At 40.5% G+C, this 20,144-nt stretch overlaps 1 protein-coding gene across 6 annotated transcripts in view; it reads right to left on the bottom strand.

The window, feature by feature from the left end:
* The window catches only part of FAM184B (family with sequence similarity 184 member B), a 98,072-nt gene that overhangs the window by 28,233 nt on the left and 49,695 nt on the right, over positions 1-20,144 (bottom strand). For all 6 annotated transcript variants that reach the window (XM_075128017.1, XM_048848768.2, XM_048848767.2 and 3 more), the window contains 2 exons: positions 15,526-15,636; positions 13,978-14,115 (listed from right to left, as the gene is read on the bottom strand). In XM_075128017.1, the coding sequence (XP_074984118.1) occupies positions 13,978-14,115; positions 15,526-15,636 (249 nt within the window). The remainder of the gene's footprint in view (positions 1-13,977; positions 14,116-15,525; positions 15,637-20,144) is intronic.

Raw genomic sequence — 20,144 nt, 5'->3', positions numbered from 1 at the left:
TGGTGGGTTCCTGCCTGACCCTACCTTGTTCCTCTGCAACCTTGCCCCACCTCACCTCCCCAACCTACTGATCCAACCCAGCTCCTTGGGTTGCACCTTCTGGTAACTGATCCCTGTGAGAACTCCGGCCATTTCCCCAGACTGCCTCTGATACTGATTGACCTCCCAGCTACCTCACAACCCGTGCACACTTGACTACTGCTCTGGACTGCCCCTTAGCCATCTTGGCCACCAGGCATTACAGTTTTCTCAGACCACATCAGTCTCTGCCCTGGATTGTCCTACCCAAAAAGCATATAAAATTCACAGGTGCAGAGTCACAGGGGATGCTGAGCCTCCAGGAGCAGATCACTTGCCTGCAGGTGGAAAACCAAGCTTTATAATGGACCAACTTTGTGCAGAAAACCACACCCTTCAAGAACAGCTCATAAGACTGCAAAAGGGAACATCTCCTGCAGCCTCACAGCCCACATTGCCTTCAGGAGCCAAACTCACAGAACCTTACCAGAGTGCTACAACAGGACCCATAGCAAGTTCTGGGGTTTAATGAAGCAGTGCAGGGTATATTTCCTGGAAATTGGCCAAGCGCCTCAAAACAGGCAGACCCATTCATAAACTGGACCACAGTACCTAGGGCCCTACCAGATCTGCAGGCAGATCAACCAAGTAACCCTCAAACTTCAAATTCCCCAATATCTTAAGGTGCAATCTGTATTTCATGTCACCCTCCTTAAATCCTTCTCCAACAATCTTTTTCCCAACAAAAACAACTTCCCCCTCCACCAGTACAAGTCCAAGGCAAATACCTGGTCCACAAAATGTAGACTCATAGATATGAAGAGGGAAGATATGGTACCTCATCAACTGGGAAGCATACAGGCTGGAAGAGCGGTCTTGGGAACCATCATGTGCACCCTCCAGAAAAAGCCAGAGCCTTCCACAGAGTCCATCCAGACAAGCCTGCTCCTTTGGTGCCATGATGGGAATAGGGGTTATCTCAAGATCCCAGTATTAAACACATGCCCACCAGCATCATCCTTAACTGCTGCACCACAGTAGGGCACTGAAATGCCATTCCTGACCAATAACCGTAGTGCTCAAGGCCTACAGACGCACAGCAACTACACTCCAGGTCCCTGATTGGATGGACAGGCAGCACTCCATTGGGTACCTGGACTATATAGAGCCCCAACAGGAGGAGGAAGGTGTCTGAGCAACAGACAATTATCTGCTGGTTGCTGCCTGGACTGCCTTGCTGCTTTGCCTGAGCCTACCTTGTTGCCCTGCTGCCTTGCCTGATCTTACCCTGCTACCTTGCATTCCTAATCCGCTGACCCAGCCCCTTGGATTGGATCTTCCAGCTATTGACCCCTGTGAGAAACCTGACCATTGCCCTGGACAGCCTCTTATATGGATTGACCTCCCGGCTACCTGACAACCTGTGCACAATTGAGTTCTGCTCCAGACTTCCCCCTACCCTGCTTCAGCCACTGGGCATTAGAGGTATGCCTCATAATGCAAACTTTGGTTCATTTTCATCATGATTTCATTCCCCTCTGGGAACATTATGTCTGAAAACTTTTCATGGAATAAAAATTCCGGATGATTTCTCAGATTTCTGGGAAGAGAACATTTTCTTGGACCATGCTGGTAGCTCACTAAGCCTCTCTGCTCAATGGATACGCAGTTCCATGGCCAGTTTTCTAAAACTCTCCCTTGCGTAAGTTGATAGGATCCCACCACTAGAACAGCACTTTTTTCCATTCTAGTATTTCAAAAATATTTACGTTCCCCAAAGTTAGAGCCCCTATTGGCGATTGTCCCTGACCAATGATGTTTTGTCTTGCATCCACTCCATAAAAATGTTCACCTTTAACCTTGCAGATGTGGTGGAGAGCGCAGCAGACTGCAATCACATGGCCAGCATTGCCCACAAGGGCACCCAAAGAGGTCAGTAAATTGCACCATCTCACTGTTATCCTGCCAAAGCCACACTCCACAACCATCCCGCAACTTCTGGTCATGTAACTGAACCTTCTTCTGCCAGGTCCTGTGTTGTCTGGATATGGTTTCATGAGCCATGCCAGGATCAGGTTCCCCAAAATAATGGTAGGCACCAACATGCCATTGATAATGATATTATTAGGAGGAAGTAAGGCCCCAGGTTCTCCCAGCAGGTAGTGTCTAGATCTCCTGACAACTCACACATCAGGCACTTCGCCATTGCTATCAAAGTTGGTGTTTATGAAACTGTTCATGAAATGCCATCCAGTGTCTCGCCGAATGTCTATTCCACTGCACAAACCATTCACCTGCAAGCAGGGGCAGCTGATCATGGCTTGTCCCCAGGCTGGAACAGAGAGAATTTGAGCAGGTTGCATAGCCAGAATTGATTTTTACAGTATGGCAACCTGAAAGCACTTCTGCACAGGCGATCGGGAAAGACAGACAAGTTGTAGCACTGGAGCAGCTCCATGTGGAGAGGACGCCAAGGACTATGAGATTCATAGATTCATAGATATTAAGGTCAGAAGGGACCATTATGATCATCTAGTCTGACCTCCTGCACAATGCAGGCCACAGAATCTCACCCACCTACTCCTGCGAAAAACCTCTCACCTATGTCTGAGCTATTGAAGTCCTCAAATCGTGGTTTAAAGACTTCAAGGAGCAGAGAATCCTCCAGCAAGTGACCCGTGCCCCATGCTACAGAGAAAGGCGAAAAACCTCCAGGGCCTCTTCCAATCTGCCCTGGAGGAAAATTCCTTCCCGACCCCAAATATGGCGATCAGCTAAACTCTGAGCATATGGGCAAGATTCACCAGCCAGATACCCAGGAAAGAATTCTCTGTTGTAACTCAGATCCCACCCCATCTAACATCCCATCACAGCCCACTGAATATTTAAAGATCAATTATTTGCCAAAATCATGTTATCCCATCATACCATCTCCTCCATAAATTTATCGAGTTTAATCTTAAAGCCAGACAGGTCTTTTGCCCCCACTGCTTCCCTTGGAAGGCTATTCCAAAACTTCACTCCTCTGATGGTTAGAAACCTTCGTCTAATTTCAAGTCTAAACTTCCCAATGACCAGTTTATATCCATTTGTTCTTGTGTCCACATTGGTACTGAGCTTAAATAATTCCTCTCCCTCTACGGTATTTATCCCTCTGATATATTTATAAAGAGCAATCATATCTCCCCTCAACCTTCTTTTAGTTAGGCTAAACAAGCCAAGCTCCTTGAATCTCCTTTCATAAGACATCCGATGAAGTGAGCTGTAGCTCACGAAAGCTTATGCTCAAATAAATTGGTTAGTCTCTAAGGTGCCACAAGTACTCCTTTTCTTTTTTTCATAAGACAGGTTTTCCATTCCTCGGATCATCCTAGTAGCCCTTCTCTGTACCTGTTCCAGTTTGAATTCATCCTTCTTAAACATGGGAGACCAGAACTGCACACAGTATTCCAGTGAGGTCTCACCAGTGCCTTGTATAATGGTACTAACACCTCCTTATCTCTACTGGAAATACCTCGCCTGATGCATCCCAAGACCTCATTAGCTTTTTTCACGGCCATATCACATTGGCGGCTCATAGTCATCCTATGATCAACCAACACTCCAAGGTCCTTCTCCTCCTCTGTTACTTCCAATTGATGCGTCCCCAGTTTATAACTAAAATTCTTGTTATTAATCCCTAAATGCATGACCTTACACTTCTCACTATTAAATTTCATCCTATTACTATTACTATAGTTTACAAGGTCATCCAAATCTTCCTGTATGATATCCCGGTCTCTCTCTAAATTGGCAATACCTCCCATCCACAAACTTTATTAGCACAGTCCCATTTTTTGTGCCGAGGTCAGTAATAAAAAGATTAAATAAGATTGATCCCAAAACTGATCCCTGAGGAACTCCACTGGTAACCTCCCTCCAGCCTGACAGTTCACCTTTCAGTAGGACCCGCTGTAGTCTCGCTTTTAACCAATTCCTTATCCACCTTTCAATTTTCATATTGATCCCCATCTTATCCAATTTAACTAATAATTCCCCATGTAGCACGGTATCAAACGCCTTACTGAAATCTAGGTAAAAAAGATCCACTGCGTTCCCTTTGTCTAAAAAAATCTCAAAGAAGGAGATCAGGTTAGTTTGGCACGATCTACCTTTTGTAAAACCATGTTGTATTTTGTCCCATTGACCTCAATGTCCTTAACTACTTTCTCCTTCAAAATTTTTTCCAAGACCTTGCATACTACAAATGTCAAACTAACAGGTCTGTAGTTACCCGGATCACTTTTTTCCCCTTTCTTAAAAATAGGAACTATGTTAGCAATTCTCCAATCATACGGTACAACCTCCGAGTTTACAGATTCATTAAAAATTCTTGCTAATGGGCTTGCAATTTCATGTGCCAATTCCTTTAATATTCTTGGATGAAGATTATCTGGGCCCCCCGATTTAGTTCCATTAAGCTGTTCAAGTTTCGCTTCTACCTCGGATATGGTAATATCTACCTCCATATCCTCATTCCCATTTGTCATGCTACCATTATCCCTAAGATCCTCTTTAGCCTTATTAAAGACTGAGGTAAAGTATTTGTTTAGATATTGGACCACGTCTAGATTATCCTTAACCTCTACTCCATCCTCAGTGTTTAGCGGTCCCACTTCTTCTTTCTTTGTTTTCTTCTTATTTATATGGCTATAGAACCTTTTACTATTGGTTTTAATTCCCTTTGCAAGGTCCAACTCTACTTGACTTTTAGCCTTTCTCACTTTATCCCTACATGTTCTGACTTCAATAAGGTAGCTTTCCTTGCTGATCCCTCCCATCTTCCACTCCCTGTATGCTTTCTGCTTTTTCTTAATCACCTCTCTAAGATGCTTGCTCCTCCAGTTTGGTCTACAACTCCTGCCTGTGAATTTTTCCCCCTTTCTTGGGATGCAGGCTTCCAATAGCTTCTGCGGCCTTGATTTAAAGTAATCCCAGGCCTCCTCTGCCTTTAGATCCATAAGTTCTTCAGTCCCATCCACTTCCCTAACTAATTTCCTTAATTTTTGAAAGTCAGCCCTTTTGAAATCAAAAACCCTAGTTGCAGATTTATTTTTGTTAATCCTTCCGTTCAGTTTGAACTGAATTAGCTCATGATCACTTGAACCAAGATTGTCCCCTACAACCATTTCTTCTATGAGGTCCTTACTACTCACCAAAACCAAATCTAAAATGGCATCCCCTCTAGTCGGTTCAGCAACTACTTGATGAAGGAATCCATCAGCTATCGCATCTAGGAAAATCTGAGCCCTATTATTATTACTAGCACTTGTCCTCCAGTCTATATCTGGGAAGTTAAAGTCTCCCATGATCACGCAGTTTCCATTAGTATTTACTTCATGAAAAACATTAAAGAGGGCTCTATCCATATCCAAATTAGATCCCGGCGGTCTATAGCACACCCCAAGCACTATCACAGGGGAGGCTCTAGTAGTTTTCTTCCCCAATGTAATTTTTGCCCAGATGGACTCTGTCTTATCCATTTCATGGTTTCTTATTTCTTTACATTCTACCTCATCATTGATATACAATGCTACTCCACCACCTTTACCTTTATTTCTGTCTTTCCTAAACAGCACATACCCTTCAATACCTGTAGTCCAGTCATGACTACTATTCCACCATGTTTCTGTTATCCCTATAATATCTGGTTTCACTTCCTGCACCAGTAGCTCTAGTTCCTCCATTTTGTTACCTAAGCTCCTCGCATTGGTGTACAAACATCTTAATTTTTGCTGTTTGGCCTCGCTCACATTCTGTACCCAATTAGGCACACCTATGAATACAGGCTTGGAATAACAAGTAGCTATAGTGTCATTGTGGACATGGCTACATAGGGTATGGCACACGTGCATCTCTGCAGTGTGGACTGGCAGCAGGTTTGACTGACATGTGGACAAATGCATATGAGCCAAGACATGGGTAAACTCTCAATGTAGACATATCCATAGTCAATGGTATATTAACTTTCCTGTGGGGCTGGGCATAACACACATTAGCATTAATTTAGTCCACAGCGTATTTCTTTTTCTGGGCCCAAATACCACTGAGAGGAAGCATCAAAGTACAATTTTCAAATGAGGTGTTTGGATTCAGGCTTTGTATTTTCCAATTAAAAAACCCAGGGTGCTTTTTCCTTTTGTGAATCAAATAAATATGAAGAAAAGAAGAGGGACATCTGAACTCCAACTGGGCGTACCAGGTTAGAAAGCTTCCAGACTCTAAGGGGAAACTAATGGTTCAAAACATTGGTAATATTAAGTTCACATTGACTAGGAACAGGTTGAGCAGTAAATCTGCAGGGTCACAGAGAAAAATGGATGAAGAGGAAATTGGATGGAAAAAGGATTTCCTATTTCAAATATTTTATTTTGTAGAAACGGAGTTGGGAGCAGGGATGAATGTGCTTTCTTAGGAATATATTATGCACCCCACTATTTCTAATATCTTAGACAGAGGTCCAGAAACAAAGGCTACATCCCACTAAACTTCTTTTTCTTATCTTTCAAGCCACGAAAAGGGGTTTCAAGATTCACCAATGCATGCCCTCTCTCCCCATCGTTTTGCTATGTTCAGCCTTTTTGCAGTCTTTCATTGCTTCAGAATATCTGGCCAGACCCTCAGGTGGTTTAAACTGGCATAGCTCTACTGATGTCAAAAGAGCTATGCCAATTTACGTCAGCTGAATATCTGGCTCATTTTATTTGGCATTAATAGACAATAATAATAGCAACAGCTTGTATGACTTTGTATTTTATACCATCCTACTGCAAAACAAAGCCTCTTGAAAGCACAGTCTGTTGTAGACCTAATACCATAATTCATACACTTCTATCCAACAAGACTTTGTGTTAAGGGACCTAAAGATACATCAAATCCCTTTTCCACAGCTCCAACAGCAAGTAGCAGTATGTTTACTATGTGCTGCTGAATTATTTTCAAATTTTAAGAGTATTGTGGAGTAAAGAGGGTAATTTTAAATTGTGGGATACCAAGTAATTTTAAGTTTAGAGAAACAAGAAGTGATAGGCCAGCACTTACTGATTATTGTTCCTCTTAGTGTCAACTCAGGGGTGTGACCCCCACTATTTTAGTCACAGGGGTTCTTTTAGGGGACACCGTAACTGAGACCAGAATCACAATTATCAATGGCTATTTTATCATTAAAGAATGGCAAAGAAAACATTAAACAAAACAACACAAATAATAAACTGGTTATTTCCATTACAATCGCACCTGTGTGCCTCTCTGTGCAGAGTTTTGGGAGAGATGCCATCGAGAGTGAACTCGACTCTTAGGTGTTCTTCATCTGGTAAATTTAATCCCAAAGTATATTGTTTCATTTCCCAAAATTATTGTGAATTCATTCATACTTGAACTGCCTATAGCTGAGCAAACAAATTTGTTTATAAGCAGGTAGATCCTGTTTAGTTTATAATAACCAGCTAGTTTATACATGAGAAAGTAAGCAATCTTAACTGAATACTATGAAATCAAAAGGAGTTACTTAGAAGAAGCCATTTAAAGAGTCACCTTAAATTAGGCTAGTTAACCAATATAAAGAATCTAAAATCCAATTAAATCCCATTATTTCTTGGTTTATTAATGTTTAGCCCTCTCCAAGAATACATGGTCTAACCATTTGGTGATTAACAAGAGAAACTGTTCATATTTTAAGTTACAATTGCATTTCAATATTCCAATAAAATCATTACAAGTGTTTTTAAATCTAATCCCTTGACAGTGTATTAGTTAACTTTTTCTCACCAATCCACATTCAACTCTTGGGGAGGTTGTCCTTGGATTGTTCTCTTCTTGAGTCTTCTGTTTTTCTTGTAAGCTTTAGTGAGCTAGAACCCACTTCATCGGATGCATCTGATGAAATGGGTTCTAGCCCACAAAAGCTTATGCCCAAATAAATCTGTTAGTCTTTAAGGTGCCACCCGACTCCTTGTTGTTTTTGTGGATACAGACTAACACATCTACCCCCGATACTTGTTTTTCTTGTGTGTCTCTGGTAGCTTGCTTGTAGAGATTGACAGGATAAGTTGTGGCGTGCTTGCTGTTTAAGCAGAGTAGCAGAGCAGGTGTGTGTGTGAGGGGTGTTCACTTCAGAGTTTTTTTATACTCTTCTCCTTCCTAATTCCATGGAACTGTAGGAAAACACACCTTTTCCAGGTTTGTTTAGATTCAAAGTCGGTTGCTGTCACTCTTTCACTGGCTCTGTGCCTTTGGGATTGGCTTAGGTGACACCTATAGCTCCTGAATACTCATCTAATTGCCTTTGTTATTCTTGTGGCAGGACAGCATCAGACAACTTTTAAACTGAGTTTATTCGGTTTATTCGGTTCACTTTCTGAGATATTCCTTCCATTTTATTAGAATTTGTCAGGAAATGAAATTTTGTTTTTAAAGAGTCCAAACACTCCTATTCTTTATAGGAGCCAAGTGTTTGGCTCTCAAAACAGTTTTTTTAAATTAAATAATTCGCAGAAAGTCTTTTGCTTAAATAGTTATTTAACGAGTTATTAATTCTTTATAACAATTTTTGGAGAGATGATTCTTTGTGTCTTCCTCAGATGGGTGAGGGAGTTGTTTGCCCACTGCCAGGAATTAATTAATTAATCAATTCCCCATTAATTTAAATATTCTACTCTTAAATGTCTTCTTACATTACTAATTAGTTCAGCAAGGTCTCTAGATCCTATGTCAGTACATAAAGCATTTTACCATTGTCATAACCATACAGCTAAGGGTAGCCTAGAATTCCTCCTTACCTGTAAGGAGTTAAGAAGTTGAAATAACTTGGTTGGCACCTGACCAAAAGGACCAATGGGGAAAGAAGATACTTTCAAATCTGGGGTGGGGGGGAAGGGAGGGAAGGCTTTGTTTGTGCTCTTTGTGTGTGTGTTCTCTTGGGAAGCAGAGAAGCACGAGGTCAGAAAACTCCTTCTCCTATAAACCATCCTAAAGCGAGTCTCAACATTGCAAAAAAAGTAAGTAAATAAGGCAGGGCGCATTAGATTACCTTTTGTTTTCAACTTGTGAATTTTCCTTGTGCTAAAATGGAGGTTTATCCCTGTTTTTTTGTAACTTTAAAGTTTTGCCTAGAGGGGAATCCTCTGTGTTTTGAATCTGATTACCCTGTAAAGTTACCTTCCATCCTGATTTTACAGAGGTGCTTCTTTTACTTTTTTTTCTTTATAATAAAGTTCTGTTCTTTAAGAATCTGGTTTACCTATTTGGTTGGTATGTTATTCTCAAGCCTTCCCAGGAATGGGGTGTAGGGCTTGGGGGGATATTTTAGGGGAATAGGAATTCCAAGTGGTCCTTTCCCTGATTCTTGTCTAAATTACTTGGTGGTGGCAGCGTACCATCCAAGGACAAAGAATTTGTGCCTTGGGGAAGTTTTTAACCTAAGCTGGTAGAAATAAGCTTAGGGGGCTTTCATGTGGGTCCCCACATCTGTACTCTAGAGTTCAGAGTGGGGAGGGAACCCTGACAACCATTTATAAAGCTATGGTATTAGGAGCTTTGAATTTAGCTAACATATTTGCAAACATGTATTTCACAAAGTTGTTTGACATTTCATTTAAGAAATAAACAAAAGGTTTAAAACATTTCCAAGTACACATATATTTCCTATAAGCTTTTCTGAATGAAGATTTTAGGGTAATTAAAAAATTCATTTCAACAGAGATATTTATAGACTTTGTTGTGTGGATTTACTTAGAAATTTCTCTTCGGAGGGTGAAAAAGCCCACTTTACCCCTAGATTTATTGCTCTGATAATTCAACCCTACATTTCTTTTCAAAAGCAGGTCTCTTCCTAAAACGTGAATGTTTTACATTGTTTGTCTTGAGATAAGGCTGACATTTGTATCAAACCGATATTTATATAAGATGGGGGTGTCTAGATGAGACACTTAGGGGTAATGAACATTGTTTTCTGACTAAGGAGGGGAAACTTCCGGACATTTGGCTTGTCTCCATGGTGATAGAAACCTCATGGAATTTCTTTGATTAGCTTGAATATTTTGTGTCATAACTAGCTAATCATACTATGTAGTGTTATATTTTCAAATATCCTGGCTGTAACATACTTGTAGCTATATATCTTAATATTCCATAAAGACACAGACAACTTTGTAATGGCCTAACCAATGACCTAACAAATAGTTTCATTAATATCATTTTTTCACCAATATTAAGGTCTTTTTCTCACAGTATGCTTGCATTTGTCCCTCTAAGAACAGCTGACTTTGCCTCCCAACCTTCTCCCCTGCCCTCTCCCCCACAAAAAAAAAAAAGAAAAGAGAAAATGACTGATAAAACATCCAGTGTGGTATAGAAAGAATATGAATTATAAAACTTTTAAAATATTTCAGTTTTCCTCAGAAGTCTTATCCTTTTCTAACCATAACTAGGATCTCTTTGTTGGGAAAATGGGTTTATTTCTTTCAATCCATATTCTGCTCTCTCTACACATGTGGAAATCCCTATTTGCCAAGGTTTGGGGGGCACTAGAAATGTCTTGTATGGATAAATTAAACAGCTAGACACCAGTGAAAGATTTGTATCTTTCTAAGTGGCTTATATGGTCCCCATCACCTTATCATAACCCCTCACAATCTTTAATGTACTTATCCTCACAACACTCCTGTGAAGGAGGAAAGTACTGTTATCCCCATTTTACAGATGGTGAACTGAGACACAAAGAGATTAATCAATTTGCCCAAGATCATACAGGAAGTCTATGGTGGAGTAGGAAATTGAACTTGGGTCTCCTAAGTGCTAGCTAGCGCCCTAATTCCTGGACCTTCCTTCTTTCTGGTGCCTGTAAGAAGAGTGAAATATCAGGGCTGAGCTCTGCTCTTGCAATCAAAGAGAAGCATTTGGCTTACTGTACTAGCTACCTGATTACAAAGAAAATTTGATGTTCTTCTTGCTATCCCTATTGTAAGGGGCTGCATTCATTTGGAAGACTTAAAACTGCCTTCTGATGCATTCATATTAGAATTGCCACTTTTGAGAATGTGTTCAGTGAGCTGAGGTGAAAGTGGGCCAATACGGGCCGGTACGGTGTACCGGTAAGAAGTGGCTGCCGGTATGGGCCCGTACACAGCCGATATTAAAGCACTGCCGCGGCAACGCTTTGATGTCACTAAGCCTTTTGCACCCCCTCCCCCACGTCAGTGGCCCTGCTGATAGGGTCCTTAAACCACTTGCATGGCAGCACTTTAATGTCATTGCCCCTTTTGCCCCCCCCCCAAGGTCTGCCAGAGCGGGTGGAGGGGAGGGGCAGCTGCCCTGGGGCCTGGTGATTTAAAAGGGCCCAGGGCTCCCAGCCGCTGCTACCGCAGCAGCGGCCAGAGCCCCAGGCCCTTTAAATTGCTACTGGAGGCCTGGGCGGCGTGGGCCAGGCAGCGCTGAAGGGCTAGCTAGGGGAGGCTGACCCCCCCAGCTCTGCCCCTTCTGGCCGAGGCCCTTTACTTTCAGCCCTGTCAGTGAGACAAATTTGGACACCATGATGTTGCAATGTTTCACTCACAATATGATGATATTGCATCAAAATGGCACCATGTTAGACAAAACATCACAACATAGTGACACAGTGTCACCATGTGATGTTCGCAAAAAGAAAAGGAGTACTTGTGGCACCTTAGAGACTAACCAATTTATTTGAGCATGAGCTTTCGTGAGCTACAGCTCACTTCATCGGATGCACCATGTGATGTTGTTTTGCTGGCTCCAAAGTTATTTCAGGCTCATTTAAGGTCACAGGTTCACCCCATCAATACTCAGGGCAATTCCTAAATGGGGAAACCAAGATGGGTTACCACGTTGCCATTATTATTATGTGTACTCTGGTAGTACCTCAGGTACCTCGAACGAGGATCAGGGGACCGCACTGTGCTAAGTGCTGTCCATGCATATAACATGAAAAGATGGTCCCTGCCCTTCCATGCTATGTATCTTGTAATATCAGCTCCTGCACTTTAGTACATATGGAGAAAGCTCCTAAAGCTTTAAGGAGATGACCAAATATGCCTAAGCTTTAGAATTTTATTTTAGTCCATTTCCCACATGCTTCCTTCTGAGAGTGAGAAGAGGCAAGAATTTGATTTATTTAGTTTACCTAGAAAATCTCAGTGGTATATCAATATTGTGTTTTCAGGAGCATCCAGAGTGAGATTTAATTATAACGCTTCCCTCCACTCTGCACAACACTCTCACTACTTCAACCCAACCACAAATGTGCCTTATGCAGCTATTTTTAGGTCTGAAATTGTGTCTAGGTTAGAACTGGATTAGTGATAGCACACTGCTTAACCTTCGAGGCAGAAGCTCAAGACTGAGCTATTTTAGTGTTTCCAGCTGGGAATCATGTCTTTAGCAAAACACAATACTGTTCATACAGTACACAGTGGTCTCCTGGCTGTGAATACTCAGTGCATATGAAAGGGTAGTATTATCAGTTGATTGGACCTCAATCCTTGGGCAATTGTGCCAAGAAATGATGGTTCTAGACAAGCAATTTACAGAGCGATATCAAGAATCCACATATCCTTTCATAGGAAATCCTTTTCTCTACGCCAGAACTTGCAGATGAATGGATGACTTTACAACCTAGTGAATGGAACTTCTTCACATATCATACAGTCAATCTGTGGAACTCATTCCCAGGGAAATTTGTGAAGGCCAAAACTATCATTGGATTCAAAAAAGAATTATTGAAGTTTATGGAGTTCAATGGCTATTAGCCAAGATGGTCAGGGATGCAACCCCATGTTTTGGGTTCCCTAGCCTCTGACTGCCAGAAGCTGGGAGTGGACGACAGGGGATGGATCACTCAGTGATTGCCCTGTTCTGTTCATTCCCTTTGAAGCACCAAGCATTGGCTACTGTCAGAAGACAGGATATTGGGCTAGATGGACCATTGGTCTGACCCAGTATGGCCTTTCTTATATGTCTCTTGAGATTACAATGATTTCATAACCACACCACAGGACTGGAGGTCAGGAGACCTAGGCTACATTCCCTGTATTGCCAGTAAGACTTCCTCTGTGACCTTGAAAAAGTCACTTAATGGCTCTCTGCCTCAGTTTCCCCATCAGTAAAATGTGGACAATAATATTTATTTTCAGGTACGTTTTAAATAATTATTGTTTATAAAGTTCTTTGAGATCTTTGCATGGAAGGTACTCTATGAATGCACAGAATTATTATGACAACTGATGATTTCCAAAAGCAATCAACGCTTATTATCATTATAATATTCAAGCATTGTTTGAGAGTGACATTATTTCATGGTAAGGAAGAACCTCTCAACTTTGAATGTACTAAGAATACGTGTATTTTTGCAGGATGACAGAAAGGCACAAAGAGTATTGTGACTTCTGGCTTCCCAAATGACGCACCGTATTGCATCAGGCACCCTGGAAGCCACAAAAAGACAATCTGAAATACGTCAAAATGTATGTATCATCCACAGGCAGTCTTTTTACAGGGGCGCCAAGAGGCAAACAGAGAGAAACTGAAGCAAAAAGGATTTAGATGGAGTTCAGATTACAGTTATATTCTCAGTTGATAACACTAGGAAATTAGTAGAAGGCCCACAAGACAACTGTTTGATGTTGGAATGTGCAGTTCCCCTTCATTCAGGGCAATGGAACCCTATGTTTTCTGTGTCTTTGTACACTGAATTATAGTAAGTCAAGAAGACAGAGTTTATTATGACCACCTTGAGTCTGTAAGTACCAGCTGAGACAGAATGTTTTGGTTGGCAGCAAGTGGTGTCATGAGTGCTCCCACTGGCCCACCCCCCTGTGCTGGAAGTGAAACGGTTTAGAAGTGGTGAAACGGAGGATACAGTGTGATGGGAAACCTAAATTGCAACATAAAATCAACAGGTCCTACCTGTGCCTCACTCATTCCGTAGCGTGGGCTATCTGATTCCTGTTGCCTCTCATGATTTTTTCTGGAGTGAGAGTGAAGAAATTCTTTGTATCTGGGAATGTCCTGATTTTGCCTGATAAAATCGTCAAGCCTTAAAACCTAGGTTGGCAGGCGAGAACAACAACAACGACAGATGAAAACTTCCCCGTTCCCCAAAACCCATCTGCTTATCTTTAATGTAATCCCAGAGAAGCAAGTTACAGGTCAGTTAATTTGTTATTCTGGGCAGGACATCAAATGTAATGAGATGGAAAAGCAAATATGGTGTTGAGCATCATCAGTGCATGTCACCATTGCACTGAATTCACTTATAATATGATGAGAACAAGGAATTTCCTGGCCTCTGACAGCTTGTTTCCTGTGAGATAAAATATTAAAAATGCTCACAGGCAAAAATCTCTGAGTAGCATATGAAAAGGAAATATTATGTATGGAAAGTTTTAAAACAGGTAACATTTCCCTAAGAGATCTGGCTGATGCAAGGGAGAAAGCTGGGAGAAGATAAAAATGCCTTCCAGATTTATGTAGATCAAAATTCACAATTGTCAGCATCCTTATAGATGTACTGTTTCTCTGGGTAAAGAAGTGCTTTCATGAGGGTTCTGTTTTTATTTTGACAGGCAAATTATTTATCGAACCTTCAGTCATTATACTCCATAGGATAAACATTTTGACAGATATACTTATTTGGCAAATGCATATTATTTAGCCCATAGATTATACACAAGTGCTACAAAGGCATCATCTGGATTTTAACATGTCTCAGACTTATTTTTCAGCTGGATTCTGTATTAGAATAGACACTTCTATGCTAAAAATGGATTAGGGATACACTGTGACTTTGCACAGCCCTTAGCAAGGCCTGGTGTGTAAGCTGCAGCACTCTCAGAGACACTATGACTCAGAGACATACCTCTGGGTCCCAATTCCTCCCCTGCATCCTTTTCTTTCCTGGGAGAGGGGTGGGACTAATTGCTGCCCTATACCAGCAGTAAATTACTATCTATCCCATGCAAGCTCAGCTACTCTGGCTAGTGAGCATGGAGGATAGAGCCAAAGTTCCATCCATTCCTTTCCCCTCTCCGTCATGTGCTCCATGGAATGAGTAAGCAGGTTACTTCTAGGCACCTGGATCCAAGATCTGGGGGAGCCCATATAGGGGAGCTAGTAAGGTTCTTATTCCCCTCTTGCATGGGCACATAGTCCAAGTCAAAATCTTGCCCTCATTAAGTCAAATTTCTCATTAGAGAGCTATGGAACAAAAAACAAAAATCAACAACAAAAAAAGAGTAAGCCTATATGAAGCTCAGTGAAAATTAATATCATTTTGTTAAAATCTTTGTTGACATTTAAAAATAATAATTTCTGATATTTCTACCTATAGTCTTTGCAAATTTCCTTGAAGGATATCGCACACAGCAAGGATTATGAATCTCATTAAAAATCTTTCGAATGAGAAGAAAAATTAAGAGTCCTTTTAATATCACAGTGGATTTATGCCCAGCATACCTCAAGTGAAGAGTCCTGAAGTTTCCTACTTAGGGCTTCTTTCTCCTTCTCTAGCTGCTTTATTTCATTCTCAGCATTCTTTCTTAATTCCTCTAACTGTATCTGAACCTCCTAAAAGTAAATTAAAAAAATTACAAACATGCAGGAGCATGCCCAGAGTATACATCATAGAAGGAAGGAAAGGAAGTGTCTCAGTAGGGTGGAAGAGGTATGGACAATATGTTTCAGGAACATGAACAGAGGCAGATCACAGGAGTCCATATAGTTCTATGAAAGCTAATAATAATACTTAAGCACGTGAATGGCACTTTTCATCCAAGGATTGTCACAGCTTTTTGCAAAGAAAGTTAAGTATCCTTGTCCCCATTTTAGATCTAGGGTTTTAATTAGGGTTTTCTGTTGCACCTCTCACTGTAGTATCTAAGTGCTGTTGGATGATGAAACAGAGACAGAGAAGGGAAGTGATTTGGCTGAGGTCACAGAGTGAATCCGTAGGAGAGCTTAAAATAATGGTCTTGACTGGAAGTCAGACCAGAGCTAGACCACATTGTCCCTTAGCAAAGGATTGCAAAAGCATTGGCAGAGAATGCATATTAATAGATAATGGAGTTCGGTCACTAATTTCTGCATTTTAGAAAATATAATTATTAATCAATATTATGAAATCATATCTCATTACTTTGCAAGCAACTTTTATGTGGAAAAATCATTGAGTGCAAGTCTCCTACAAACAACCCATTAGAAACTGTTATCCTTGACCCTGATGATGCTTCCAGCATAACTGAATTGTGGTGAGGATTTCCATGTGAGGGCGCGAGGGAATTTCAGCTGAAGAAATCAGATACACTTTCTCACGACTTAGTTTCAGGATTCACACTCTGTCGTGTCTCTTCAGATTCAGCAAGGCTGCCTCCATGCATTCTGCATAGCCATAACAGTTTATTCAATAATAGATACTGCTCTCCTGTAGTGTCTCTCCTTACATTAATTACAGAGTCATCTAAGTGTTTTGTTCTGTTTCTGTGATCAGCATAGGCTTACACTGGCTGTGGTCTGAATCTTCCACCAAAAAGCAGCTTGGAGTATTAAAACTGCAGTGGGTAGATGACACTTGTCTGATATTGCTTCTATGTTCAAGAAGGGTTAAAGTTGTATTAATGTAAAAACCATCCATCACATTTTTAAACATGTATTTACTATATCATCAAAGTCTGATGACTGATAATCTCAGTAGAGTTTCTAGTGGAAAGGTATGCACATCTCAGAAATCACCATTACAACTGCAACCTTAATGACAACCCCAGTGGAGAAATCAAAAATTAAATGAAGATTGAACTGCCATCTCTCACCCTTAGAAACTGTCCCTCCAGTTCAAGGTTGATGCCCATTGGCAGGAGAGTGACTGGAAGCTTGCAGTGATGCTGCCCATGATGTATCTGCTCAATGGATGGAGGATTTCAGTGTCTAGGGTCGTCAATCCAATGCTTTTATAGTTAATTAAATCTCCTTTCAGGGCATGCACAACTTTGTACACATCATTGTCAAAGCAGAAGGTGGGGATTTACCCAGTTTAACTCATCTAACTCCCTGTGCTCTGAGCTGAACATGTACCCCTGAGTGTCTGAATACCTGCACATTTAGAGTGCTCATTTGCTATAGAAAGACTGAATATGCAACTCCTAAATATTTCCTTGGGCAATCTGTTATTTGAAGCTCATTTGCATTCTTGCTCTTCTCATCTGTGTCAACCTGCTGACTGAAAACATTTCTCCAGCAGCTCTTGAGAGACCACTTCAGGAGGTTGGGGGGAAGGGAGGAGGAAGGTGAAGATGCCAATTCTATGAACTTCAGCCCCAATAGAAGTCTATAATGTTTAAAGCAGAATGACTTAAAAGCATTCAACATAACAGAATGTGAATGTAAACTCCTAAAGAGACAAGTAATATAATTAAAAGGAAGGTACAAGGTTAGCAAACACAAGTAAAGACCGTGGAGTAATGGGGATTCCTCATAGCTAACAAACAAATGGAAATCTAGCACCAATTCACAGTGTGGAGGTGCTGTGAACTGGCAGACAGAGATTAACAGAGAACTGAGAAGAGAGTTGGAATAGACAAAATTAGTTTTAAAAGAAAAGGAGAAGAACAAATGGTCTTGTGGTTAAAGCACTGAGGATCAGAAATCTACACAAGCTTTCTGTGTGAGCTTTGGCATGTAACCTCTCTATGTCTGTTTTCCTAGCTGGAAAATGGGAATATTATCATCTCTCCCTACCTCATGAAGCTGTTGAGGGACTTAACTCATTAGATCCTGGGACAGAAGTAACAGTAGCAGTGAAAAATATTATTTGACAAAAACAAGTTTTGTTTTACTGTTTATGGAAGATGCCTACAAGCAGTATCTATATCTGTGCATTTATCATTGACAAAAAAAGTAACTCACATTTGAACCTGGAAGTTTAAATTGTGCACACAGAAAACGTCCTGTGGCTTTTCCCAGCGCCATTTGGCATACACATGAGATTGCTCACATAGATACGTGCTATTCAAAAATAAGGGGTCGGATTTTCAGAAGAAGGCTTCCCTTTGTGTGAGCACAACTTTGCCTGTTCAAACACCTGGACACGCCCTGTTCAAATACTTGCACTTTCATGGTCAGGGGATGGAATTTTCCACACACAGTTCCCTTTTTGACAAATGAGATTTTGTGCATTTAAACTCTATTGCTGCATGCACATGTATTAGTGCTTCAAAAAAAATTTGAACAGCACCTAGCACAATGGGGTCCAGCTCTTCACTGGAGCCTTTGAATGCTATTGTAATATAGATATATATTATTATTAATGAGAGTATGTATGCAGATGTTTTGCACATGCAAATGTGCACACACATTAAAGGGGGCCAGGCTGTGGCCCCTTAAAAAAACAGCGTAGAAAAACTATGATTTTTTTTAAAATAAAAAAATTGAAGGGCTTTTTAATTTAAATTGGATTTTTTTTATTTAAATTAAATGCAGTTTTATTTAAAATTAAATTTGAAACTGACAACTTTTGTTGAGGCCTAAACTTATTATAATACATGAAATAATTTAAATAACTACAATAAATATTAAAGAGTACATGTTTGTTGCCAAGTTTTAAACAAAATCAAACTACTGAATGGGTGGAAGTCACTGGCTAAGCACTGGAAGCCAAGTTTGCTGAAGTGCTAAACCAGCTTTTGACATCAATGGCCTCTTCTGTAGGTTCAGAAACAATATTTTTTTCATTAGTTTATTCAGCTAGATCAGTTCAATGACAAGTTCATTCAAAGTTAAGAAACCAACTGGGAATTGAAACAGCAGGAAAGCTTGTTTTCTTTCACCAATCTATGAATAAAAATTAGATGTGAGAGAATGTGATCTCCTAGTTCATGAAGGACACGGTGATCAAAAATAATCAGTTCAATTCACTAACTACAGATAATACATCCTTTGTTTAATAAAATCAGTTAGTTTTAAATGCAAAACGTGTTGATAAACTTTTTTTCTAATGTATCCAGCATTTAAGGTTGTTTTATTTAATTTTTAAAAAGCTGTTTTTTGCATTGTTAACTTGAAATTCCATCCAAATAGAGCTTGACACAAATCACAAGGGAAAAAAAGCACCATCTAGTAAAAAGTTAAGCTAAATAATTACTTAAACAGATGTGTATTAGATATAGGGTATCCTACCGGTTAGCAAAAAGAAACACCAAATTTAGTGTAAAGGCTATACTTAGTTGCAAATCAATCTTTCTTTAGGAAAATAATTAAAAGGTACACATGCAAAATTTGATTAAAATCGATTATTTAAATCAAAGTTTTCTGCTTGCTGATTTAAATCTCATTTAAATCAAAGCGATTTAAGTCAATCCATCCTGTTTAAAAATTAGGGTTACTCACAATACAAATGAAAACTCAAACTGCTTTGCACTGTTACATCGAAGAACGTGCGTTCAATCCCCAGACTTTTGCTCCCCAGGCTCGCAGGGGCTAAGAGTACTACAAAACAAGGTACTCAGCAGCTAACAAGCAGGGCAGAGTGCCTTACGTGGCTTAGCAGCAACCTCCCTTATGCTCTTTACAAGGATGTGTGCTCAGTGATTCTTAACCAGAAGTGGAACTCCAAGGAGAAAAGTGTAAAAGCAGAGAAAATAGGGTAGGGAAGCCCTTGCAGCTCCAACAAGGATGTGAATGATACCCAGACCAGTTGGTCTGATTGCTGTATTGTGTGCTCTAATAGTTTTGCTTATATATCTTATAGACAGAAATAAGCAAGTCCCATTAGGAGACAGAGGGCCAAATTCTTTTCTGATTTAGGCTCTGATTCAACATGCCATTTAAGTATATGCTTAATTTTAAGTCCCATTGGGATTTAAGCACCTGCTTCAAGTTAAACAGGTGCTTAAGTGCTCTGCTAAATTAGGATGGACTTAACACATGTATTTAGGTGCTTTGCTGTATCGAGGCCTTTGCAATGTGCAAATTCACTGAACCAAGGGAGTGCAACCCACGGACACAAGGGCAGAATTTATCGCAGAGGGTTATTTCTCAAAAAACTACATCTCTCTGATGAATCTCTTTAGCGACTGGGTGCCAAT

The sequence above is a fragment of the Caretta caretta genome, chromosome 4, assembly GCF_965140235.1.
Source record: "Caretta caretta isolate rCarCar2 chromosome 4, rCarCar1.hap1, whole genome shotgun sequence".
Taxonomy (NCBI): Eukaryota; Metazoa; Chordata; order Testudines; family Cheloniidae; genus Caretta; species Caretta caretta.
Note: the sequence above shows the minus strand (reverse complement) of the source record. Positions and strands in the feature narration are given on the sequence as shown.